This window comes from Gekko japonicus, unplaced genomic scaffold, assembly GCF_001447785.1.
Source record: "Gekko japonicus isolate JY-2015 unplaced genomic scaffold, Gekko_japonicus_V1.1 scaffold572, whole genome shotgun sequence".
Taxonomy (NCBI): Eukaryota; Metazoa; Chordata; class Lepidosauria; order Squamata; family Gekkonidae; genus Gekko; species Gekko japonicus.
Window position 1 is genome coordinate 415,188 of NW_015167553.1, and position 16,662 is coordinate 431,849.

At 42.1% G+C, this 16,662-nt stretch overlaps 1 protein-coding gene across 2 annotated transcripts in view; it reads left to right on the plus strand.

Moving 5' to 3' along the window:
• KIF21A (kinesin family member 21A) overlaps positions 1-16,662 on the plus strand; it is a 152,720-nt gene that overhangs the window by 41,429 nt on the left and 94,629 nt on the right. For both annotated transcript variants that reach the window (XM_015413713.1, XM_015413712.1), the window contains exons 2-3: positions 11,899-12,121; positions 13,318-13,500. In XM_015413713.1, the coding sequence (XP_015269199.1) occupies positions 11,899-12,121; positions 13,318-13,500 (406 nt within the window). The remainder of the gene's footprint in view (positions 1-11,898; positions 12,122-13,317; positions 13,501-16,662) is intronic.

Consider the following 16,662-nt stretch of genomic DNA (forward strand, 5'->3'; position numbering starts at 1 on the left):
TTAATAAAATGAATGCCATGGTTCCAGTATTTGGCATTTTTAAAATTTCAGGGCTGGAATCGTTAAAATCTTGCCATTTTTTGCCAAGAAAGTGAAAAAGAGAACTTTAGATTTTCATCAGAGAAGGGCACAGTGATATTTGGGTTATGTTATTAAGACAGAGGACAGTATGTGCAGTAATTGACAAAGGCTGGTTATGGAGAAAATGAATACCTTACCTGTGAACCTCAGTAAGCCACTCTTAGATACTTGGAATTTTCATTAGTGCTGAAGAAGTTTTACAGTCTTTGTGACACTTGTGAATGACAAGTGTGTCACATCTGGCTAGGCCATTGAAGTAAGCTAATTACTGAGAAATGCAAAAGCTGTTTTAAGTGTCACTTGTGCAAATAACTTAAAAACCGAAGCCCGTGCATAACCATCTATGGTAGAAACATGGCTTTTATAAAAAAACAACAGCAACCACAAAACCTGATTAGTAAGTTGCCAAATTGCCCTCCCAGTTCAGTATCTTCCATGTAATCAGGGGAAGTGTGCTCACACTCCTGAATGCCTCCCAACATCCGAGAGAGGCCTAGTTGGTTTTTCAAGCTGGGATTCCTGCTCTGGTTGTGAAACAAAACAGCCCTACAGCAAGGGTGGAAAACTCATTTTGTTCTGACAGAACACACAGAAGGATCTCTTTGCGCACATCAGCATTAGCTAAGCTGGATTTGAGAACTCCTTGTTTCCAGTGCCTCTTTTCCTTCTTGAGTTAATGGAGGGTCCATAGGAAATGGTCTTGTTTTGGAACAAAGTGTTAGGCCATCAAGTTTAGCACTGTTTACTCTTATGGCCATAGGCTGTCTTGTGCAGAGGCCTTTTGTGGCCTGTAGCCTTTAACTGCAGGTATCAAACCTAGAGCCAGTTTGGTGTAGTGGTTAAGTGTGCGGACTCTAATCTGGGAGAACCGGGTTTGATTCCTCACTCCTCCACTTGCACCTGGCTGGATGACCTTGGGCAAGCCATAACTCTGGCACAGCTGTTCTTGAAAAAGAGCAGTTTCTGTCAAGAGTTCTCTCAGCCCCACCCACCTCACAGGGTGTCTGTTGTGGGGAAGGGAAGGGAAAGGAGTTTGTAAGCCGCTCTGAGACACCTTTGGGTAGTGAAGGGCGGGGTATAAATCCAATCTCTTCTTCTTCTTCTTCTTCATGACAGCTCAGCGTGCACTTTGCCACTGAGGTATGCCTACTTTGACAGTCTTGGTGTCCTGCCATTTCGCTTTCTCTTTACAGCTCTGCATAAAGCCCTCTGTTGAGAATCCTCAGAAGCTACTTAAGGAGCCAGCCCTTCCCAGGGTGCTTCTCCAAGGGGACTTCCCAATCCCGCCAGACCCTGTTAGTGTTACTCTTAAAATATGGCTGTCTGCTGGCATACTTTGCAGTGCTAGGGGGAAACAGCAAGAGGACAAATTAATGCGGGACCAAGTAGGAAGAGCATAGGATTTTACTTACTAAGATTCCCCACTTCCCCCCTACAACTGTAGTTTTCTAATTTCGGGGAATCTCTCCCTCCCCTGCAGAAAACACCCATTAAAGATTTCAAGGGGGGCATATTTTTGGGAGCATACCTGGTTTGTAGGGTATAAGGGCCAGCCTGTCAGACTCCACCTTTGCCTCATGAACTGATTATTTAGACTCCAGGGCAGACTAATTTGAGGCTGCAAATCGGCAATGGTGGCAGGCTGTCTTTAGGAAATGTTTTCCTTATCTTAGTGATCTCCTTATTGACAATGATAACACCCCAAGGAGCCCTTGGAATGAGGGTGGGTTCCAGGTTTTGGGGGACTCTGGGCAGACAGTGCCCTGCCCCCCCCATGCCTTCCTTTCCACTTCTATAGCTGCATGCCCTTGTCAGAGTCCCACAGCAATCAGTTCTTAACAACACTCCTTCAAAAAGTTTAAGTCTATTGAGTACAGTAAAGGCAGGTCTTCTGAGTATACATTCGTTGTTAGAACTAAAAGCAAGTGCGCGCAGGCTAGTGGTATACAGAAATAAATAAATAAATAGATATATGAAGGCCCGGGAAAAAACTGGGAAAATTTGGAAAAAATGGGTTTTTCCCTGCCTTTTGGGGGTTTTTCCCCAAAAATTGGAAAAATAGAAAAAAGTAAAGAAAAGAAAAGAAATGGATTATGGAACTTTTTATTTTAACATGATGAATAAAATATTTTAAGATAAGGTGTTCAAATATTTTCCAAATCATTTCTAAAAAATATGTATGGTATCAGATTGATCTAATTTCTGTGCACTGAGGACATGCAAGTCCTAGGTTACAAACTGAACTCTCCAATACAAGAACAAGATGCATTTCTTCCTTTAGGAGGTGCTGTTGTCACAAGAAAAGAAAAAGGTTTCAGTTTTGTTTTTGCATTGTGGGTGGGTATTCTGTTTGTAATAATTGTTTGGATACACTATATTTTTAATATGCTAGTTGTGATAATTTCATGCCAAGTAAAAATATCCATAGTTATATTTTATGTTCTCAACAACACTCCTTCGAAAGGTTTAAGTTTATTGAGTACAGTAAAGGCAGGTCTTCTGAGCATACATTCATTGTCAGAACTAAAAGCAAGCGCGCACAGACTAGTGATTTACAGAAATCAAAAGGGTCAGTGGGTGACTCGGGGCCAATCAGGAGTCCTGCAAAAGCCCATCTAACCTAATGGGTAAGCATTCCCAGGGAGGAGTAACAAGGTACCATGGTCACTAGCTCAGACTAACGGGCGATAAGGATGCAGGGAGAAGATAAACTAAACATTTCAGATAAACAAGCAGAGGGAATATATCCAGTGATCAGCACCAATGCTCCCTCTAAGCTGTGGAGTCTTGTGAGCAAAAATTCTAATTTGTGAGCTACTGGCATTTAAGCTGTGAGCAAGCGATTTGTCTGCTGCATAAATTAGTTTGCTCTGGAGCCATCCTTCCTGAGCGAAGACAAAAACGTGTGAGCCGGAGGCTAAAAAACTGTGAGCTAGCTCACACTAACTCAGCTTAGAGGGAACATTGATCAGCACCCCCCCTCCCAGTCCATGGCAGCTTCAGAGCTGACAGCCCTCCACCTACCTTGGCATACTTCTCCCAGAGACAGCCCTCCTACTGCCCATGCTCAGTTGTTTTCATCACCTATACATCCTTTCCATGACAGCACTGGCCAGTGTATGTGGCTTGGAGTTCTGCTGCCACGAGGAGTGCCTGCTGTGCATGCCCTTCCTCAGTGATGCTGGGCATTTGGGAGCACAGATGCAGACAGGTGCCAGAGAAGGTACATGGGTGGGGATCAGCAGCTGTATGCACACTAGGAGCTCTGGTCTGCTGGCAAGTGACCCATCTCAGGGTATGTTGATGCTGGCCCTGCTTGGAATGCTTTGGAAAACCACCGCCTTAGAATGTGAAGTGGTATAAAGTTGCTGGGGAGCATGAGGCATAGGTACGGTCCTAAGCAAGAATATGGCAGTGTTTGTGGGGAGGAAACAAATGAAGGCAACCCATCCAGTGCTTTTCTCAGCTGAGCCTGTAGGCTGAATCATATCAGCAATGGGTTGGTTTTAGTCCCCAAACAAAACTGTAGTCTGGGTGAAACATATAGTTTTACAAAAGGTATAACAAAATTAATTTAATTCCATGTGGAGGCATTCTTCTGAATAAGAATGCAACTTTATTTATTTACATTATAGTTTGCCTTTCTCAATTAAACTCAGGGTGGGTTACACAATGTAACTCAATGCAGCCAACAGAATAAGACATCTGATAAGCAAACTTTCCAAAATTCCCATTGCAAATCAGGCTTTTAATTTCCTTTTTGTCAAGAGCTGAGGGTTAAGCATGTATTGTACTCTAGGGTTGCCAAGTCCGAAACGGTGCTGGAGCGGGGGACTCCAGCGCCACTCCGGGAGTGCGTGCCGCAACCATGTCACCTGGAAGTGACGCGACCACGCCGGGCACACTGGGGAGGGGCCACGACCATCCGAGGGGAAACCATAGAGTTTTCCCTTGGATGACCGTGGCCCCGCTCCCAACGTGCCCGACGTGATTGCGTCACCTCCAGGCGACGTGCACGTCGCGTGCTTTGGGGGTAGGGTTCCCCCTGGGGCCCAATCTGCCGGCGGCAGGTAACGGGTCTCTGGGGCGGGGTTTTCCCCGCCCCCAGGGGGGACTTGGCAAACCTATTGTACTCAGTTAACGTCAAGCTGTGCTAAATTCTGCTGCTAGAAAGTACAAAAGAGGATTGCAGTACATTCCTGTCCCAATTTTTCCCAGCTGAGCACACCACTTCCAGAATCTGTGGTTAGTAAGGAACCACAGTTTATTTAGTGTACAAGTACTGAGCATTTCTGTTGAGGAAATGTTAAAAAAAATGTAACTCAGTAAGTCCCGAGTACACAATGGCCAAGCAGCATATAATTTTCTGGCTGTCCTGTTTTGTGATCCTGATATGAAGTGGCATTTCTGTCTTGCTGCATAGTTAGGTTTTACCAGCTCAGCCTCAGAGCAGTCCAGCCCCTGCCTGAACAGTCTATTTTCTGTTTCAAAACAGAGCTGCTTCTGTTCGCTAGAAACAGTCAACAATAAATATGGGAAGTTCTCTTTCCCCACTCCACCTCAATCCAGAAGTTTAGGTTGGAATTTTTAATGGAAAAAGCATTACAGACATAAAAACTGACTAGTGGACCAACCAGCTGGCCAACCAAAAGGGTAAAAAAATTAATGTGTAGCTGGAAACATTATTTTATCCCATACAGTATACCAAATGGGAAAAATGAAGTGAGTCTAGTATAGGATACACAATTTGTCTGCATTTTGCTGAGTGTTTAAAACACATTCATTTAAAATACCATGCACATTCAGGCCTTCTCTCTGTCTCTCTGTATAAATATATAAATACATTGTGGTGTGTTTTATTTAGGGACTAGCAACATGATTGAAGTACAAAGATGAGAATGTTAAAATGAAAGCACTCCTCCTAAGTATTGCTGAATACTTTTCTTGCAGACCTCTGGCCCTGCTGTCATATGAGGCATTTTATCCTGCGACTCTGTGGCTTTATTATACCAGCTAGAAATGGTTTTGGCTGAAATGGCCACATCTCTCTTACTGCGGGGATTGTTCTTGGGCCTCAGAAATTAGTCAATGCATATGTTTGTAAATAAATAAATAAATTGCACAGCACCTAGTTGTTTTAGGCACCTCACCGTTTTGTTTTAAGGGATTTTGTAAGGAATGTTGTGCTTCATTTTTGTATTGCCCTATGAGTAATCTGGTAGGCAAGGCTTTACAATGTTGTTTCTCCAAAGTGTGGCTTGAGCCATTTTGTGATTGGAGCAAGGATGTATTCCCTCTCACCCACTGCCTGTTTGTTCCAAATTCCTCCTTGTCAGCAGCTTGTGATTAATTACGAGTAATAAGGTGCATTTTTAAAACTACTTTAGGTTATTGTTGCTGCTGAAAGGCTTTTTTGTGTGTGTGTCTCTGAATGGTACTTGAAATTGAGATGGGGAAAATGAGAAAGGGATGCAGAATAAATTTGCATGCTGAGTGATTTTATGTGGCATCTGAGGGAAAGTTGGGTACCTGATCAAGAGGGAGATCTATTTACTTGATAGGCAGCATTTGTTTCTGTTTGTTCTCCCTTGGCAAGCACACAAAGGACTTTGCCAAGCTGCAAGAGGATGCTGTCTGTATTGCAGCAGACCTCAAGCAATGTTACCAAAGAATGGTTTAGGGGGGAAAGCACAGCTTGACTGCTCTCCAGCTAATGTTAGCAACTGCCCAGTGATGGAGACGAGAAGACCGCATCAGAATGCAGAAGGGAAAACTAATATGCTGCTCATGCTGTGGTGCAAGAGCATAAATACGAATCTTAAGCATTAAGGAATAGGCTGGGGAACCTGCCCAGTGATAAGTCCAGAAAAAGACAATTACTTTAATGAAATAAATCTCTCTAAGTAAAGCAAACCCATGACTGCAATGTAAGTGAACTGTTGCCAGACAAATCCAATTACTCCAGTGCCATACTTTGCTTTTAATTAAATTACATTGCCATGATTATTTGTCTCAGTCTTAATTGCAAATTGAAATGACAGTTTCTAGATATCCAAGTTCTTAATTTTACCTCTTTAAATGGATCTCTCTCTGTATTTTGAAAATAGCTGGTATAAGACTGAACATCTAGCAGTGGTTTAGCTTTCCTGTATAATTTGCTCCAAGTTACTGCCTTTGGTGGGAAAGCGCAAATACACTTACAATTTTTGAAAATCTAGCAAGTTTCTCTGTGTGTACATGTAGGTGCACACACACATATGTAAACACACACATATACAATTATTAGCAGGGCCTTTTTGGTGATGGTAGCCTCTAGTGATGAGTACTGGCACCTTTTTTGAGGGCTGTCTCAAGTCCTGAGAGCTGAATTGATGAAAATCCACACAGCCATATGAGTGCTGGCCCCTTTTTTCTTTTGCAACCCCTCCCTCAACACCTGAGTATTAGTATTCCTTTATTTTCATGTTGCTTTGCTTACATCCACCTTCTTTTAACTATTTCTGAATTTGCCGGAGCATATTTACCAATGAGTGAGTTGTAATGAATTCAGTGGAACTTGAGTCAATCTAATGCAGATAGGATTGAGCTGTGAGCTTCCTTTATGTTCTGTTGAAATCTTTATCTGGTTGGACATGCCATAAAAAAATACTGGGTAAGTTAGCATGTCCTTGTACTGCTAAACATCATCACTTGAGTTGAGGCCAGATCTCGTTGATCTTTACCATCCTGTCAATCCCATGGGAAAAAGACCCAAGCATTTGGGCCTTGCCCATATGTTTGGGTCATTTTTATTTTACTGTGGCTGTGCAACAAGACCTGTTTGTGGATGTACAGCTCCTGTGCATCTGAGAAGACATCTAAAGGGCACTTCAATAAGATCCCACATGGACAATCATTCTGAGCATGGTAGTCGTAGCAACAGCTTGCCTGCTGTGCTGGCAAGCTGTTGTTACTGCAATGGGGGGGGGGGAACAGAATTCTATGAATTCTCCATGAGTTTGGATTGCAGGAGTGTGCTAAAGTTCACTGTGGGCAGAGTGCTTAATTTGTTTTTGCCTCTCACTGTGCTTGCCTTCACTCCTGGTTGCAACAGTTTGGCTGACAACACCAGCAATGTTTACAATACCTATGGGAAATTCATTGTAAATGGGACTTGTCCTGAAACAAGCTACTTAGGGAAACCATTATGCAATACCTTCATATTACGACCAACGAAGTTAGCATAAAAGAGGAAACTTTCAAATTCACCAGGACTCTATCAGACTGCATGTTCAATTAAAAAAAAGCAGGGGAGAAAAAGATATTTTACGAAATGATTGAGAACCCCCTTTTCTGCAGTCTGTAGAATACTAAATCCTGCAGATAGTTTGTAGCGTCAATGGCAGTCTGTCGTGGCAGGTGTTTTTTCAGACCCTTCTAGAAGAACATTACATCTTATATAAAAGATAGTCCCCTCACCGTAAAATCAATGCCCAGGCCAAACCGCTGGACTTAGAAACACCAAATTCGGGGAGAGAGCTCCTACCATGGTCTAGATGGCTCACTAAGAAGGGATTTTTAGACATTTGACCCCTAAGGGGGTCAAAAGGGGTAAAATGTGCTCCCCCCATTGATTCCTATGCGGCTGCCAGGCTGCTGCCCTCTTGCACCCCCCACACTCTGATTGGTCAGCTGCAGAGCTCAGCGTTCTGAGGTTAAAAAAAAGGTATAGGGGACTGCAGAGAGTTAATTACAGTTGAGGAAATAAGGAGTGGCCAACTGCCTGTGAGGTGAAGCAAAGCTGCTGGCCCAGCCTCCCTATGGCTTCAAACATGCTTCCCCCTCCTACACCTGACAGGGAGTTGTCTGTCAGGTGCAGCAGCAGTTGCAGGGTGCTTAAAGCCACAAGGGAGCCTGTCCCAGCAGTAACGCCCTGCCAGCCCTGCCTCCACAGTGGTTTCTAATACTCCTCCCCCTCCCCCTCCTGCACTGGACAGGCAGCTGCCTGTCAGGGGTCGGAGAGGAGGTGGGATGCTTACAGCTGCCAGGGAGGTTTGCTCAGCAAGATTGCCTTAGCCCTGCTGCTGGCCCAGCCTCCCTGATGCCTTTAAACATAATCCCTCCAACACCAGACAGGCGGGTGTCTGTCAGGTGTAGGAGCAGGACCAGGGTGCTTTAATCCATCAGGGACGCTGCCCCAGCAGGATCACCTTAACGATGCTGCTGGCCCAGCCTCTTTGATGGCTTCCAACACACTCCCCCCGCCTCCTACACCTAACAGGCTGTTGGTGGGGAGGCTTTGAGAATGCATTTAAAGTGTAAGTTGCTCTCTTTCTCTGCTCCCCCCCCCCCACAAGCCTACCCAGGGAGGAGAACACTGGCTGGGGAAGGGAAACCAATTGTGGAGGCAAACCTCCTTTCTCTTTCCCCAGCTGCCCTGCGGGGAGTTGCACAATATGTGTGAAAGAGCCGCATGCAGCTCCTGAGCCACAGTTTGGCCACCCCTGTATTAGAGTATGATACTCTATTATATCTGCCCTTCACAATCTCCTAGGGAAGAACGTTCAGTCTTGCCAAAGTAAAAGCTCTTCTTAGTTTTGGGACTGTCAATTGATAAAAATATTTTCGCAGTTGCATCAGGAGGGCAATTCCCAAATGAAGGGTCAAACATACACTGCGCGCCCTAATAGACGTACTTGTAACATCCAATTTTCGTACACATTTTTTAATTTGTCTTATAGTGTCTTTAGTTTCTGTATTCTTAATCATATCATTTGTCATTTGTTATTCCTAGGAATTTCATTTTCTTTTCCAATAGTTGATTCTATTGGCAATAATGTTTATCTGCTTGGATAAATGAGATTTATTAAGGACACCCTGGAGAGTAAAGATGGAAGCAAGCCAGTGTCAGTCACCATGTTCCCAAAACAATGGGTAGCTGTAATTCACTGATAAGGGAGAAAATCAAGGGGTCACTTAGATGCACAGGTGAAGTGAGGACTCTGCCTGTTCCAGTCTGAATGGCCCTTCATATGCGTATGTATTTTTAGTTATTTTAAATCCCACTTTTTCCCCCTGCTGGGGACCCAGAGTACCTTACAAAATCCCACTTGTAGGGAGGGCGGAATCCAAATCCAAATAAATAAATACACAAGACCTTCTGGGCTGGTATCTGCCAAATTAATCTATTTGACAAAGTCCAAAGGCTAAGAGCTTTTAGGCTCTTGTACTTCAGTTTGCTTTTGAATTATGGTGCTGGAGGAGACTCTTGAGAGTCCCCTGGACTGCAAGGAGATCAAATCAGTCAATCCTAAAGGAAATCAACCCTGACTGTTCCCTGGAAGGCCAGATACTGAAGCTGAAGCTCCAATACTTTGGCCACCAAATGAGAAGGGAGCACTCACTGGAGAAGACCCTGATGCTGGGAAAGATTGAAGGTCAAAGAAAAAGGCGACAGCAAAGGATGAGATGGTTAGAAAGTGTTATTGATGCAACAAACATGAAATTAAACAAACTCCAGAGGACGGAAGAAGACAGGACGGCCTGGCATTATGTGGTCCATGGGGTCGCGAAGAGTTGGACTCAACTGTGCGACTGAACAACAACAAAACATTTTTAAAATTAATGATGTCTTCAGGATTGATTGTATTGTTCAGAAGAATGAATGAATTCAGAAGAATGGAGGGGTTAACATCTTAATTGCTGCCCATTTTTGCTGCTCCAGAATATGAATTGGTTAAATAAATTTTGAAGGCCCTGATCTCTGCGTGTTTGGTGTAATGGTTAGTGTCAGACTACCATCTGAATGATCTGGGTTTGAATCCCCACTGTGCCATGGAAGCTTGCAGGGTGACCTTCAGCCTGTCACACATTCTTAGCCTAATGTACCTCCTAGGAGGATTGTGACGATAAAATAGAGAAGTGGGGGGAACGTTGTAAACTACTGTAGGTCCTCACTGGGGAGAAATATGGGGTATAAATGTGGTATTAAAGGCAGCTGACAAAATTAATTTACCTACAATCTGAAAACAAAGCAGAAATTTAAGTAACATAAATAAAAGGAAGAAAAGAGATTGGATTTATACCCTGCCCTTCACTACCCAAAGGAGTCTCAGAGCGGCTTACAAACTCCTTTCCCTTCCCCTCCCCACAACAGACACCCTGTGAGGTAGGTGGGGCTGAGAGAGCTCTGAGAGAAACTGCTCTTTTTCAAGAACAGCTGTGCCAGAACTATGGCTTGCCCAAGGTCATGCAGCAGGTGTAAGTGGAGGAGTGGGGAAACAAACCCGGTCCTCCCAGATTAGAGTCCGCGCACTTAACCACTACACCAAACTGGAAAATGAATTGAGAATGATTAAAATAAGTTAGTACAAGCAGGATAATAATAAACAGACCAAGTAAAAAAAGCAACTAAAAGCACTACTAAAAACACCATTTAAACCTTAATTTAAAATGTTAAAGAAACAGAATTGCTGGTAGAACAATAAACTATACTCGTTAATTGCTAACTCCTTGAAAATAATAAGAAATCACTTGACACCCCCCACATCACTGCTTGTTTTTTTGGCAAGCAGTGAAAATTGCCCTTTTCAGAGAGCCATTTGGCCATGTTCTGCTGATTATCAACTTTTCTTGTAACCCTCTGTCTGATTTCTTTTTTCTTGCTTTATTAGTTTTTATTAATTTTTTGTGTTGCCTCACCTGTCTTTTAAATGCAAAGGTGGGATATAAATGTTAAATAAGTAAAAATAGCTCTATGCTACCTGTTCTGTTTCCCAGCATGGTTCCAGATAATAACAGAGTTTGTAAACATGAACTTGGGACACTGTGGGGGGGGGGAGGAGCTAGAGGAGGGGGAGTTCTGGGAAGAAAAAACTACTGGAGAAAAAAGGGCTGAGCCGTCTCTCCTCAATGCTCTTTAAAAAAATTGCAGTATGTTGAAGACACTTTTTAATTGAAAGGGAAATTAGGCAAATGTCTGTAGGGTCTTCATACAATTTTCATGCAACTGTAGTTGTACTCTATGTTTCCTATTGGTTAATTTCTTATTGAAAATGATTTTGATGGCAGCTAAATGTTCTTCTGCAAATGTTCACAGCTTTTAAAGTAGTCCTTAGGTTTGTGTCAACATTTGCCAGTACTGTTACAATAATGAGAAAAAAGAATACAATTGATTATGAGTGTGAAAGGTTTGAATTGCCTTTTGTTTTAGCCTGGAGCTGAACGATATGATTGAAAACCGTTTTTTCTAAAAGATTTTGCAGGATATTGAGTATTCAGAATCTACTTTTTAAAGAAAAAGTTCCATTGAGCTTGGCAATAATTTCCCCAAAATAAGTGTCCATAGGATCGCAGTTTTATAGTGCAATCCTAAACAGAGTTATACCTGTCTAAGCCTGTGGAGTTAAAAGAATGTAATTCTGTTTGCACTGTTAAGAGTAACAAGTCAACTTGAATGGGGCAGGCTAAGAGATTGGGCTATATCTTCCTTTCTCACATATGGCTATTGAAAGGGTGCAGAAAAATTGTTTGCTTGTCTTGCTATCTGACACCTAATGGTGTCTCTAGATAAGTTCAAACAAGTTTCTGAAAAGTAGTGTTCATACACAATTTATGCAGGGTCATTTTGAGTAACTTAATACAAAGACCTACTTAACATTTTAAATCTGCTGAGGATCTTCTGCAATAAGGATCTTCATATACAATTTATGCAGGGTCATTATGAGTAGCTTCATACCAAGACCTACTTAACATTTTAAATCCACTGAGGAACTTCTGAAATAAGGAGGGATCTGTTCTGTTCCAATAATATGATCTTTTTTTAAAAAAACCCAACAGAATCAGACCTCAGCTGGCCAAAGAGAAGATTGAAGGATGCCACATCTGCACATCTGTCACACCTGGCGAGCCTCAAGTGTTCCTGGGAAAAGATAAGGCCTTCACATTTGATTATGTGTTGGATATTGAATCCCGGCAAGAAGAGATCTACGTTCAATGCATAGAGAAACTGATTGAAGGTTGCTTTGAAGGATACAATGCTACTGTGTTTGCTTATGGTCAGGTAAGCTTCAAAACAAACTGTTTGCTGTTGAACAAACAACAGACAGCCGTCTGCCCAATAAAAGTAAGGAAGGGTTTGTGGTCATTCGGGTAGGAATGTAACTTTAGATTCTGGTGAAGGGGAAGGCAAATACATTTTAATTCTATAGAGAGAGTTTAACAAGGCTTAAAGGATAGCTCAGGTTAAATTGTGTAAGTGTATTTGAGTCAGCAAGAGCCTTGTGGCACCTTAAGGACTTCCTATTTATTGAGCTGTAAGCTTTTATGGGCCGAGCCCACTTGATTATTTTTACATTTCCTTCACTGACTCCTTGGGTCTGTGTTTGTGTGGGGAGGAGCAGTGTAGAAGTCAGGCGTGGTTTATGTCCATCATCACTTTCCAAATTTTCACAAGGGGAATTCCTTAGGTGCTGGCAATATCACTGGGGCTTGACGTCCTCCAGACACATTTCCAAGGGCAACCTTTGTTCCCCTCCTTTTGTTGGCTGGTACCCCAAAATCTTCACAGGCAAATTTTGCATTTTCCTCCCAGTATTTGGGCCAAAGAAGGATGCCTGTATGGCTTTTTATGGCTTTCAAAATATCAGCAACTATATAGAACAGGGGTGGCCAAACTTGCTCAACATAAGAGCCACATAGAATAAACATCAGATGTTTGAGAGCTGCAAGACATGAACAAATATCTCACAAACGTTTTTATTGAAAAATATGCAAATTTGCCTTCTATTAACATCAAATGAGACTGCCCAAAATAAGAACAAAAGGGGTAAGAACAGATATTGATAATGATACTTATTTGTCCAATGATATTTGTTTGCTAATGATATTTATTTGTCTAAGAGAAATAGAGAGTTGGAAAGAAAGAATGAAAGGGGTGGAAAGAGAGAGAAAGAGAGAGAGAAACAAAGAAAGCAAATAGAAGGACAGAAGGAAGGAAGGGAGGAAAAGCATATCTCCCCTTTGCTTCCCCAGCTGTCCTGCTGGGAGCCGCATAATATGTGTGAAGAGGCACATGTGGCCCTCGAGCCACAATTTGGCCACCCCTGATATAGATGGTTGCAGTTGGAGTCACAACAATCTGTTGCTCCTGTGATCAATATTACAGTGTCAGTTCCTTGTGTTCTTTGGCAGGGAGCAAGATTGTGTATATGATGTTTTGTTGAATGTTAATGATCTCTGGTCTTCCCTTATATTTAGACAGGAGCTGGCAAAACATACACCATGGGAACTGGGTTTGATGTTAACATAATGGAAGAAGAACAGGGCATTATACCACGTGCTGTAAAACACCTTTTCAAATGTATTGACGAAAAAAAGCATGCAGCCATTAAACAAGGGGTTCCTTCTCCAGAATTTAAAGTGAATGCTCAATTCTTAGAGGTAAGCCTTTGGTAATAACAAAATTTCCCAATATGTTTCCTTGGAAATAGTTAATTACTACATATTCCATTAACATTTTACAATCCAAATTGAAATTTACTCATCATTATTTAAAGCCCTAAACCGTCTAGGACCATCATACCTAAAGCACTGCCTCTCTCGTTATGACCCCATGCAGTGTCTTTGTCCTGCTACGTATGGGCTTTTGTTGGAGCCCGGCCCTAGATTGGCCCATTTGAATGCAATAAGAGCAAGGGCCTTTTCCAGCGTGGCCCTGCCCTGGTGGAATGCTCTGAGGAGACTTGTGCCTTGTGGTACTTGCATGCATTCTGCAGGGTATGTAAGACAGATTTATTCCACCAGGCATTCCGCTAATGTAGTTTTGGGGGACTGTACCATCAGTATTGCTGATTGTTTTTAATGCCAGAAGCATTAGTTTGCTCTGTGCTGAGTTTTTAATTGCATTTTATTGAAATTGTGGCATATTACTATTATTGTATTGCTATGTTTTTAGTTGCCTTGAGGGAGGGGCAGGATGAAAATATAAATAAATAAATAGCTGCAGTCCTAAGGACAGTTTCTAGGGAGTAGGTGCTATTGAATGACATGGGATTGACTTCTGAGTAGACCTGCTTAAATTGCCCCATTTGATGCTCAGTTTAGCTTTGGGGCTTATAGCAAGGTTATTCTTATGTTAACCTTTTAAGAAAGTTTTAGGCGGACAGTTAAAATTTATTTATTTCTGAATAGTCCATATGGTAGAACAATAATATTTTTCCTGATGCAAAGACAAACTTTATAACTTCTACATTATTGGGGGAGGAAGGGGGGAAGTGGCTTGTCCCAGTGATGTCTGATTGATGGGGCCCGTTTCTAATAGTGTGTGATTTGTTCTCTTAATAGGACATAGCTGAATAAAGATGATGAATTCCATCTTCTTTGCTATTTGCAGTACCTCCCACACATTCAGATCTATAGGATGTTGCTTTTTAAAATGACTTAAAGCTTTCTTGTCCATTGAATTGGAAGTCCCCTTTTCTTACCCTACTTCACATAAATTCTGTGTCATGACTCATGGGTGCAGTTTCGTCTGCTGCAAAGCAAATATTTTTAGGCCAAAAACATTTAAAATATCAGCCAGGGTATTCAAGAGATGTTTAAATTTATGTAGCTTCTGATATAGCCATGGATCCTAAGTTCCCTTTCCCCTTGTGGGTGGGCACTTCCACTTGTTGGGGAAGAGGGGGATTTTTTTTGCCAGTTCTTCTGTCTCCCTGCATCTCACTACTTTGACCTCTGTGATGATCCTGAGGTTCCTTTAACTGTAGAGCCTCTATACTGGGGGCTGGGATTAAATGACTGAAGTGGGAGGTGGGAAAGTTGCCACTTACGCAGCACTGCACTGCATAGAATCCAAGACAGAGTCACTACTGCACAGCTTTGATTGTCTCTTCCAAAATATTAACAGAAAGAATTGTGGTACTGGACTAGCTTGACGTAGCTCCTCATAGCAAGGCACTAGATTAAATCTCTGTAGCTAATGTTTGCCTAGGGGAACCTACAGACATACCAGCTGCACAGTATAAAAGACGAGTCCTTTGACATCCCTTGATTTGGACTTTGCTTTCTGAGTACTTTGAGAGTTAAACGATTGCTATGTTTTCACCTGGTTGCTGTGAACAAGAACAAAACTGAGTCTCTCTTACAGGATTGACTCCGGGCTCTAAAAGCATGTGCAACTGATAGCTATAAAAGATTTTTCATTATAATAATCTGTAATATGGACCTGACCAACAACATTTAAACAAAGCTGCAATCATAAATTAGTTGCTGTTACTCTGGTGATGTGTACAATCACAAAAAAAGAAGGTGTACATCCTTGTCTGGGAGAAAAGACATTGAGGAATATGACTTGGTTTATTAAAAAAAGATACACCAGGTGTTTTTTTTTAACCCTGCCAAAACTTTTTTTTTCCAAAAAAGAGACACCCTGTAGTAAAACAATAAACAAAAAAAGGCAGAATATTCCTACCAAAAACGTTTCCGTAACTAGCAAGGTTGGCAAGGTCAAGTCTTAGTTTTGGGATATTATGAATGATACAGTCTTGTATTTTCTTCTGGCACTTGACTGTGTGTAAAATGATCACCTCCAAGCATAAAAACACTAAAAATACCTAGCCACAAGTTCTTAGAGACTCGTCTTTGTGCTGACAGATCAACAAAACGTAACACATGAAGTTCTCTAATTGTCCTCATGGTAATAATGTATATCTGATGCGTGTTCAGCCTTTTTTTGTTTTTCCCTTTTTGCAGCTTGCAATCAACAGCTTTGGTCAGGTTTAAACTGGTGTTGGCTAATTACACAGTAAGAAACCTTGCAGATTTGTGTATATGGTATTAGCCTTAAAACTACACAGAAACTAAAAATAGCAATAGTTCCCCCAGTCTCCAGGAGACTCTTAATCCTCACATGACAGGGTGAAGGCAAGGGCAAAAATGCATGAAATGCCTCTACAAGGTTAGTGGCAACACCATGTCCCATTCTGGAACATGCAGTTGAGTAGTCAAGGGCAGATCATGGAAATTCTGCCTCCTTTCCCATGCAAAAACCATTGAACAGTATTTGAATCTCACTGTTCTCTAGGGAAAATACCTATGAAAAGAGCGAGAATGGTGGTCTGTACATATTCTAAATAGATTCCATTGGATCATGATGACCTTTACTGAGATGATCTTTTCTCATTTACCCTTTGGCCTTTGTCCCTCACTAATCTCCTGTTGATGCCCAGATACTGTAGTGCCAAACTGAGACATGAGTAGCTTGTTTGGATGATGTTTTCTGTTTGGCTAGGTCTCTTTAAGGAGGCTTTAATCATAAGATTGTGGTACCACCTTGCCTTCAGATAAATGTAGGCATTTCTTGTTCTTGTGCTGAGCTGGGCAGAGCGGGGGGGGGGGGCAAGTACCTCCAGGATATCCAGCTTCCAAGTCTCAGTCCTGCGCCCAGTGTCTCCAGGAGTACAAGCATAGATAGAATGTAATGTCTGAACAGGGCCAGTGTTTGTGGAAACGTGACTGTGCCTTTCACCAGCATTTTTAGGGATGGGTCTTAGGAAAGCTGGAAAATTAAGACATGCAAAGAAGTCCAAAAACAACAAGATG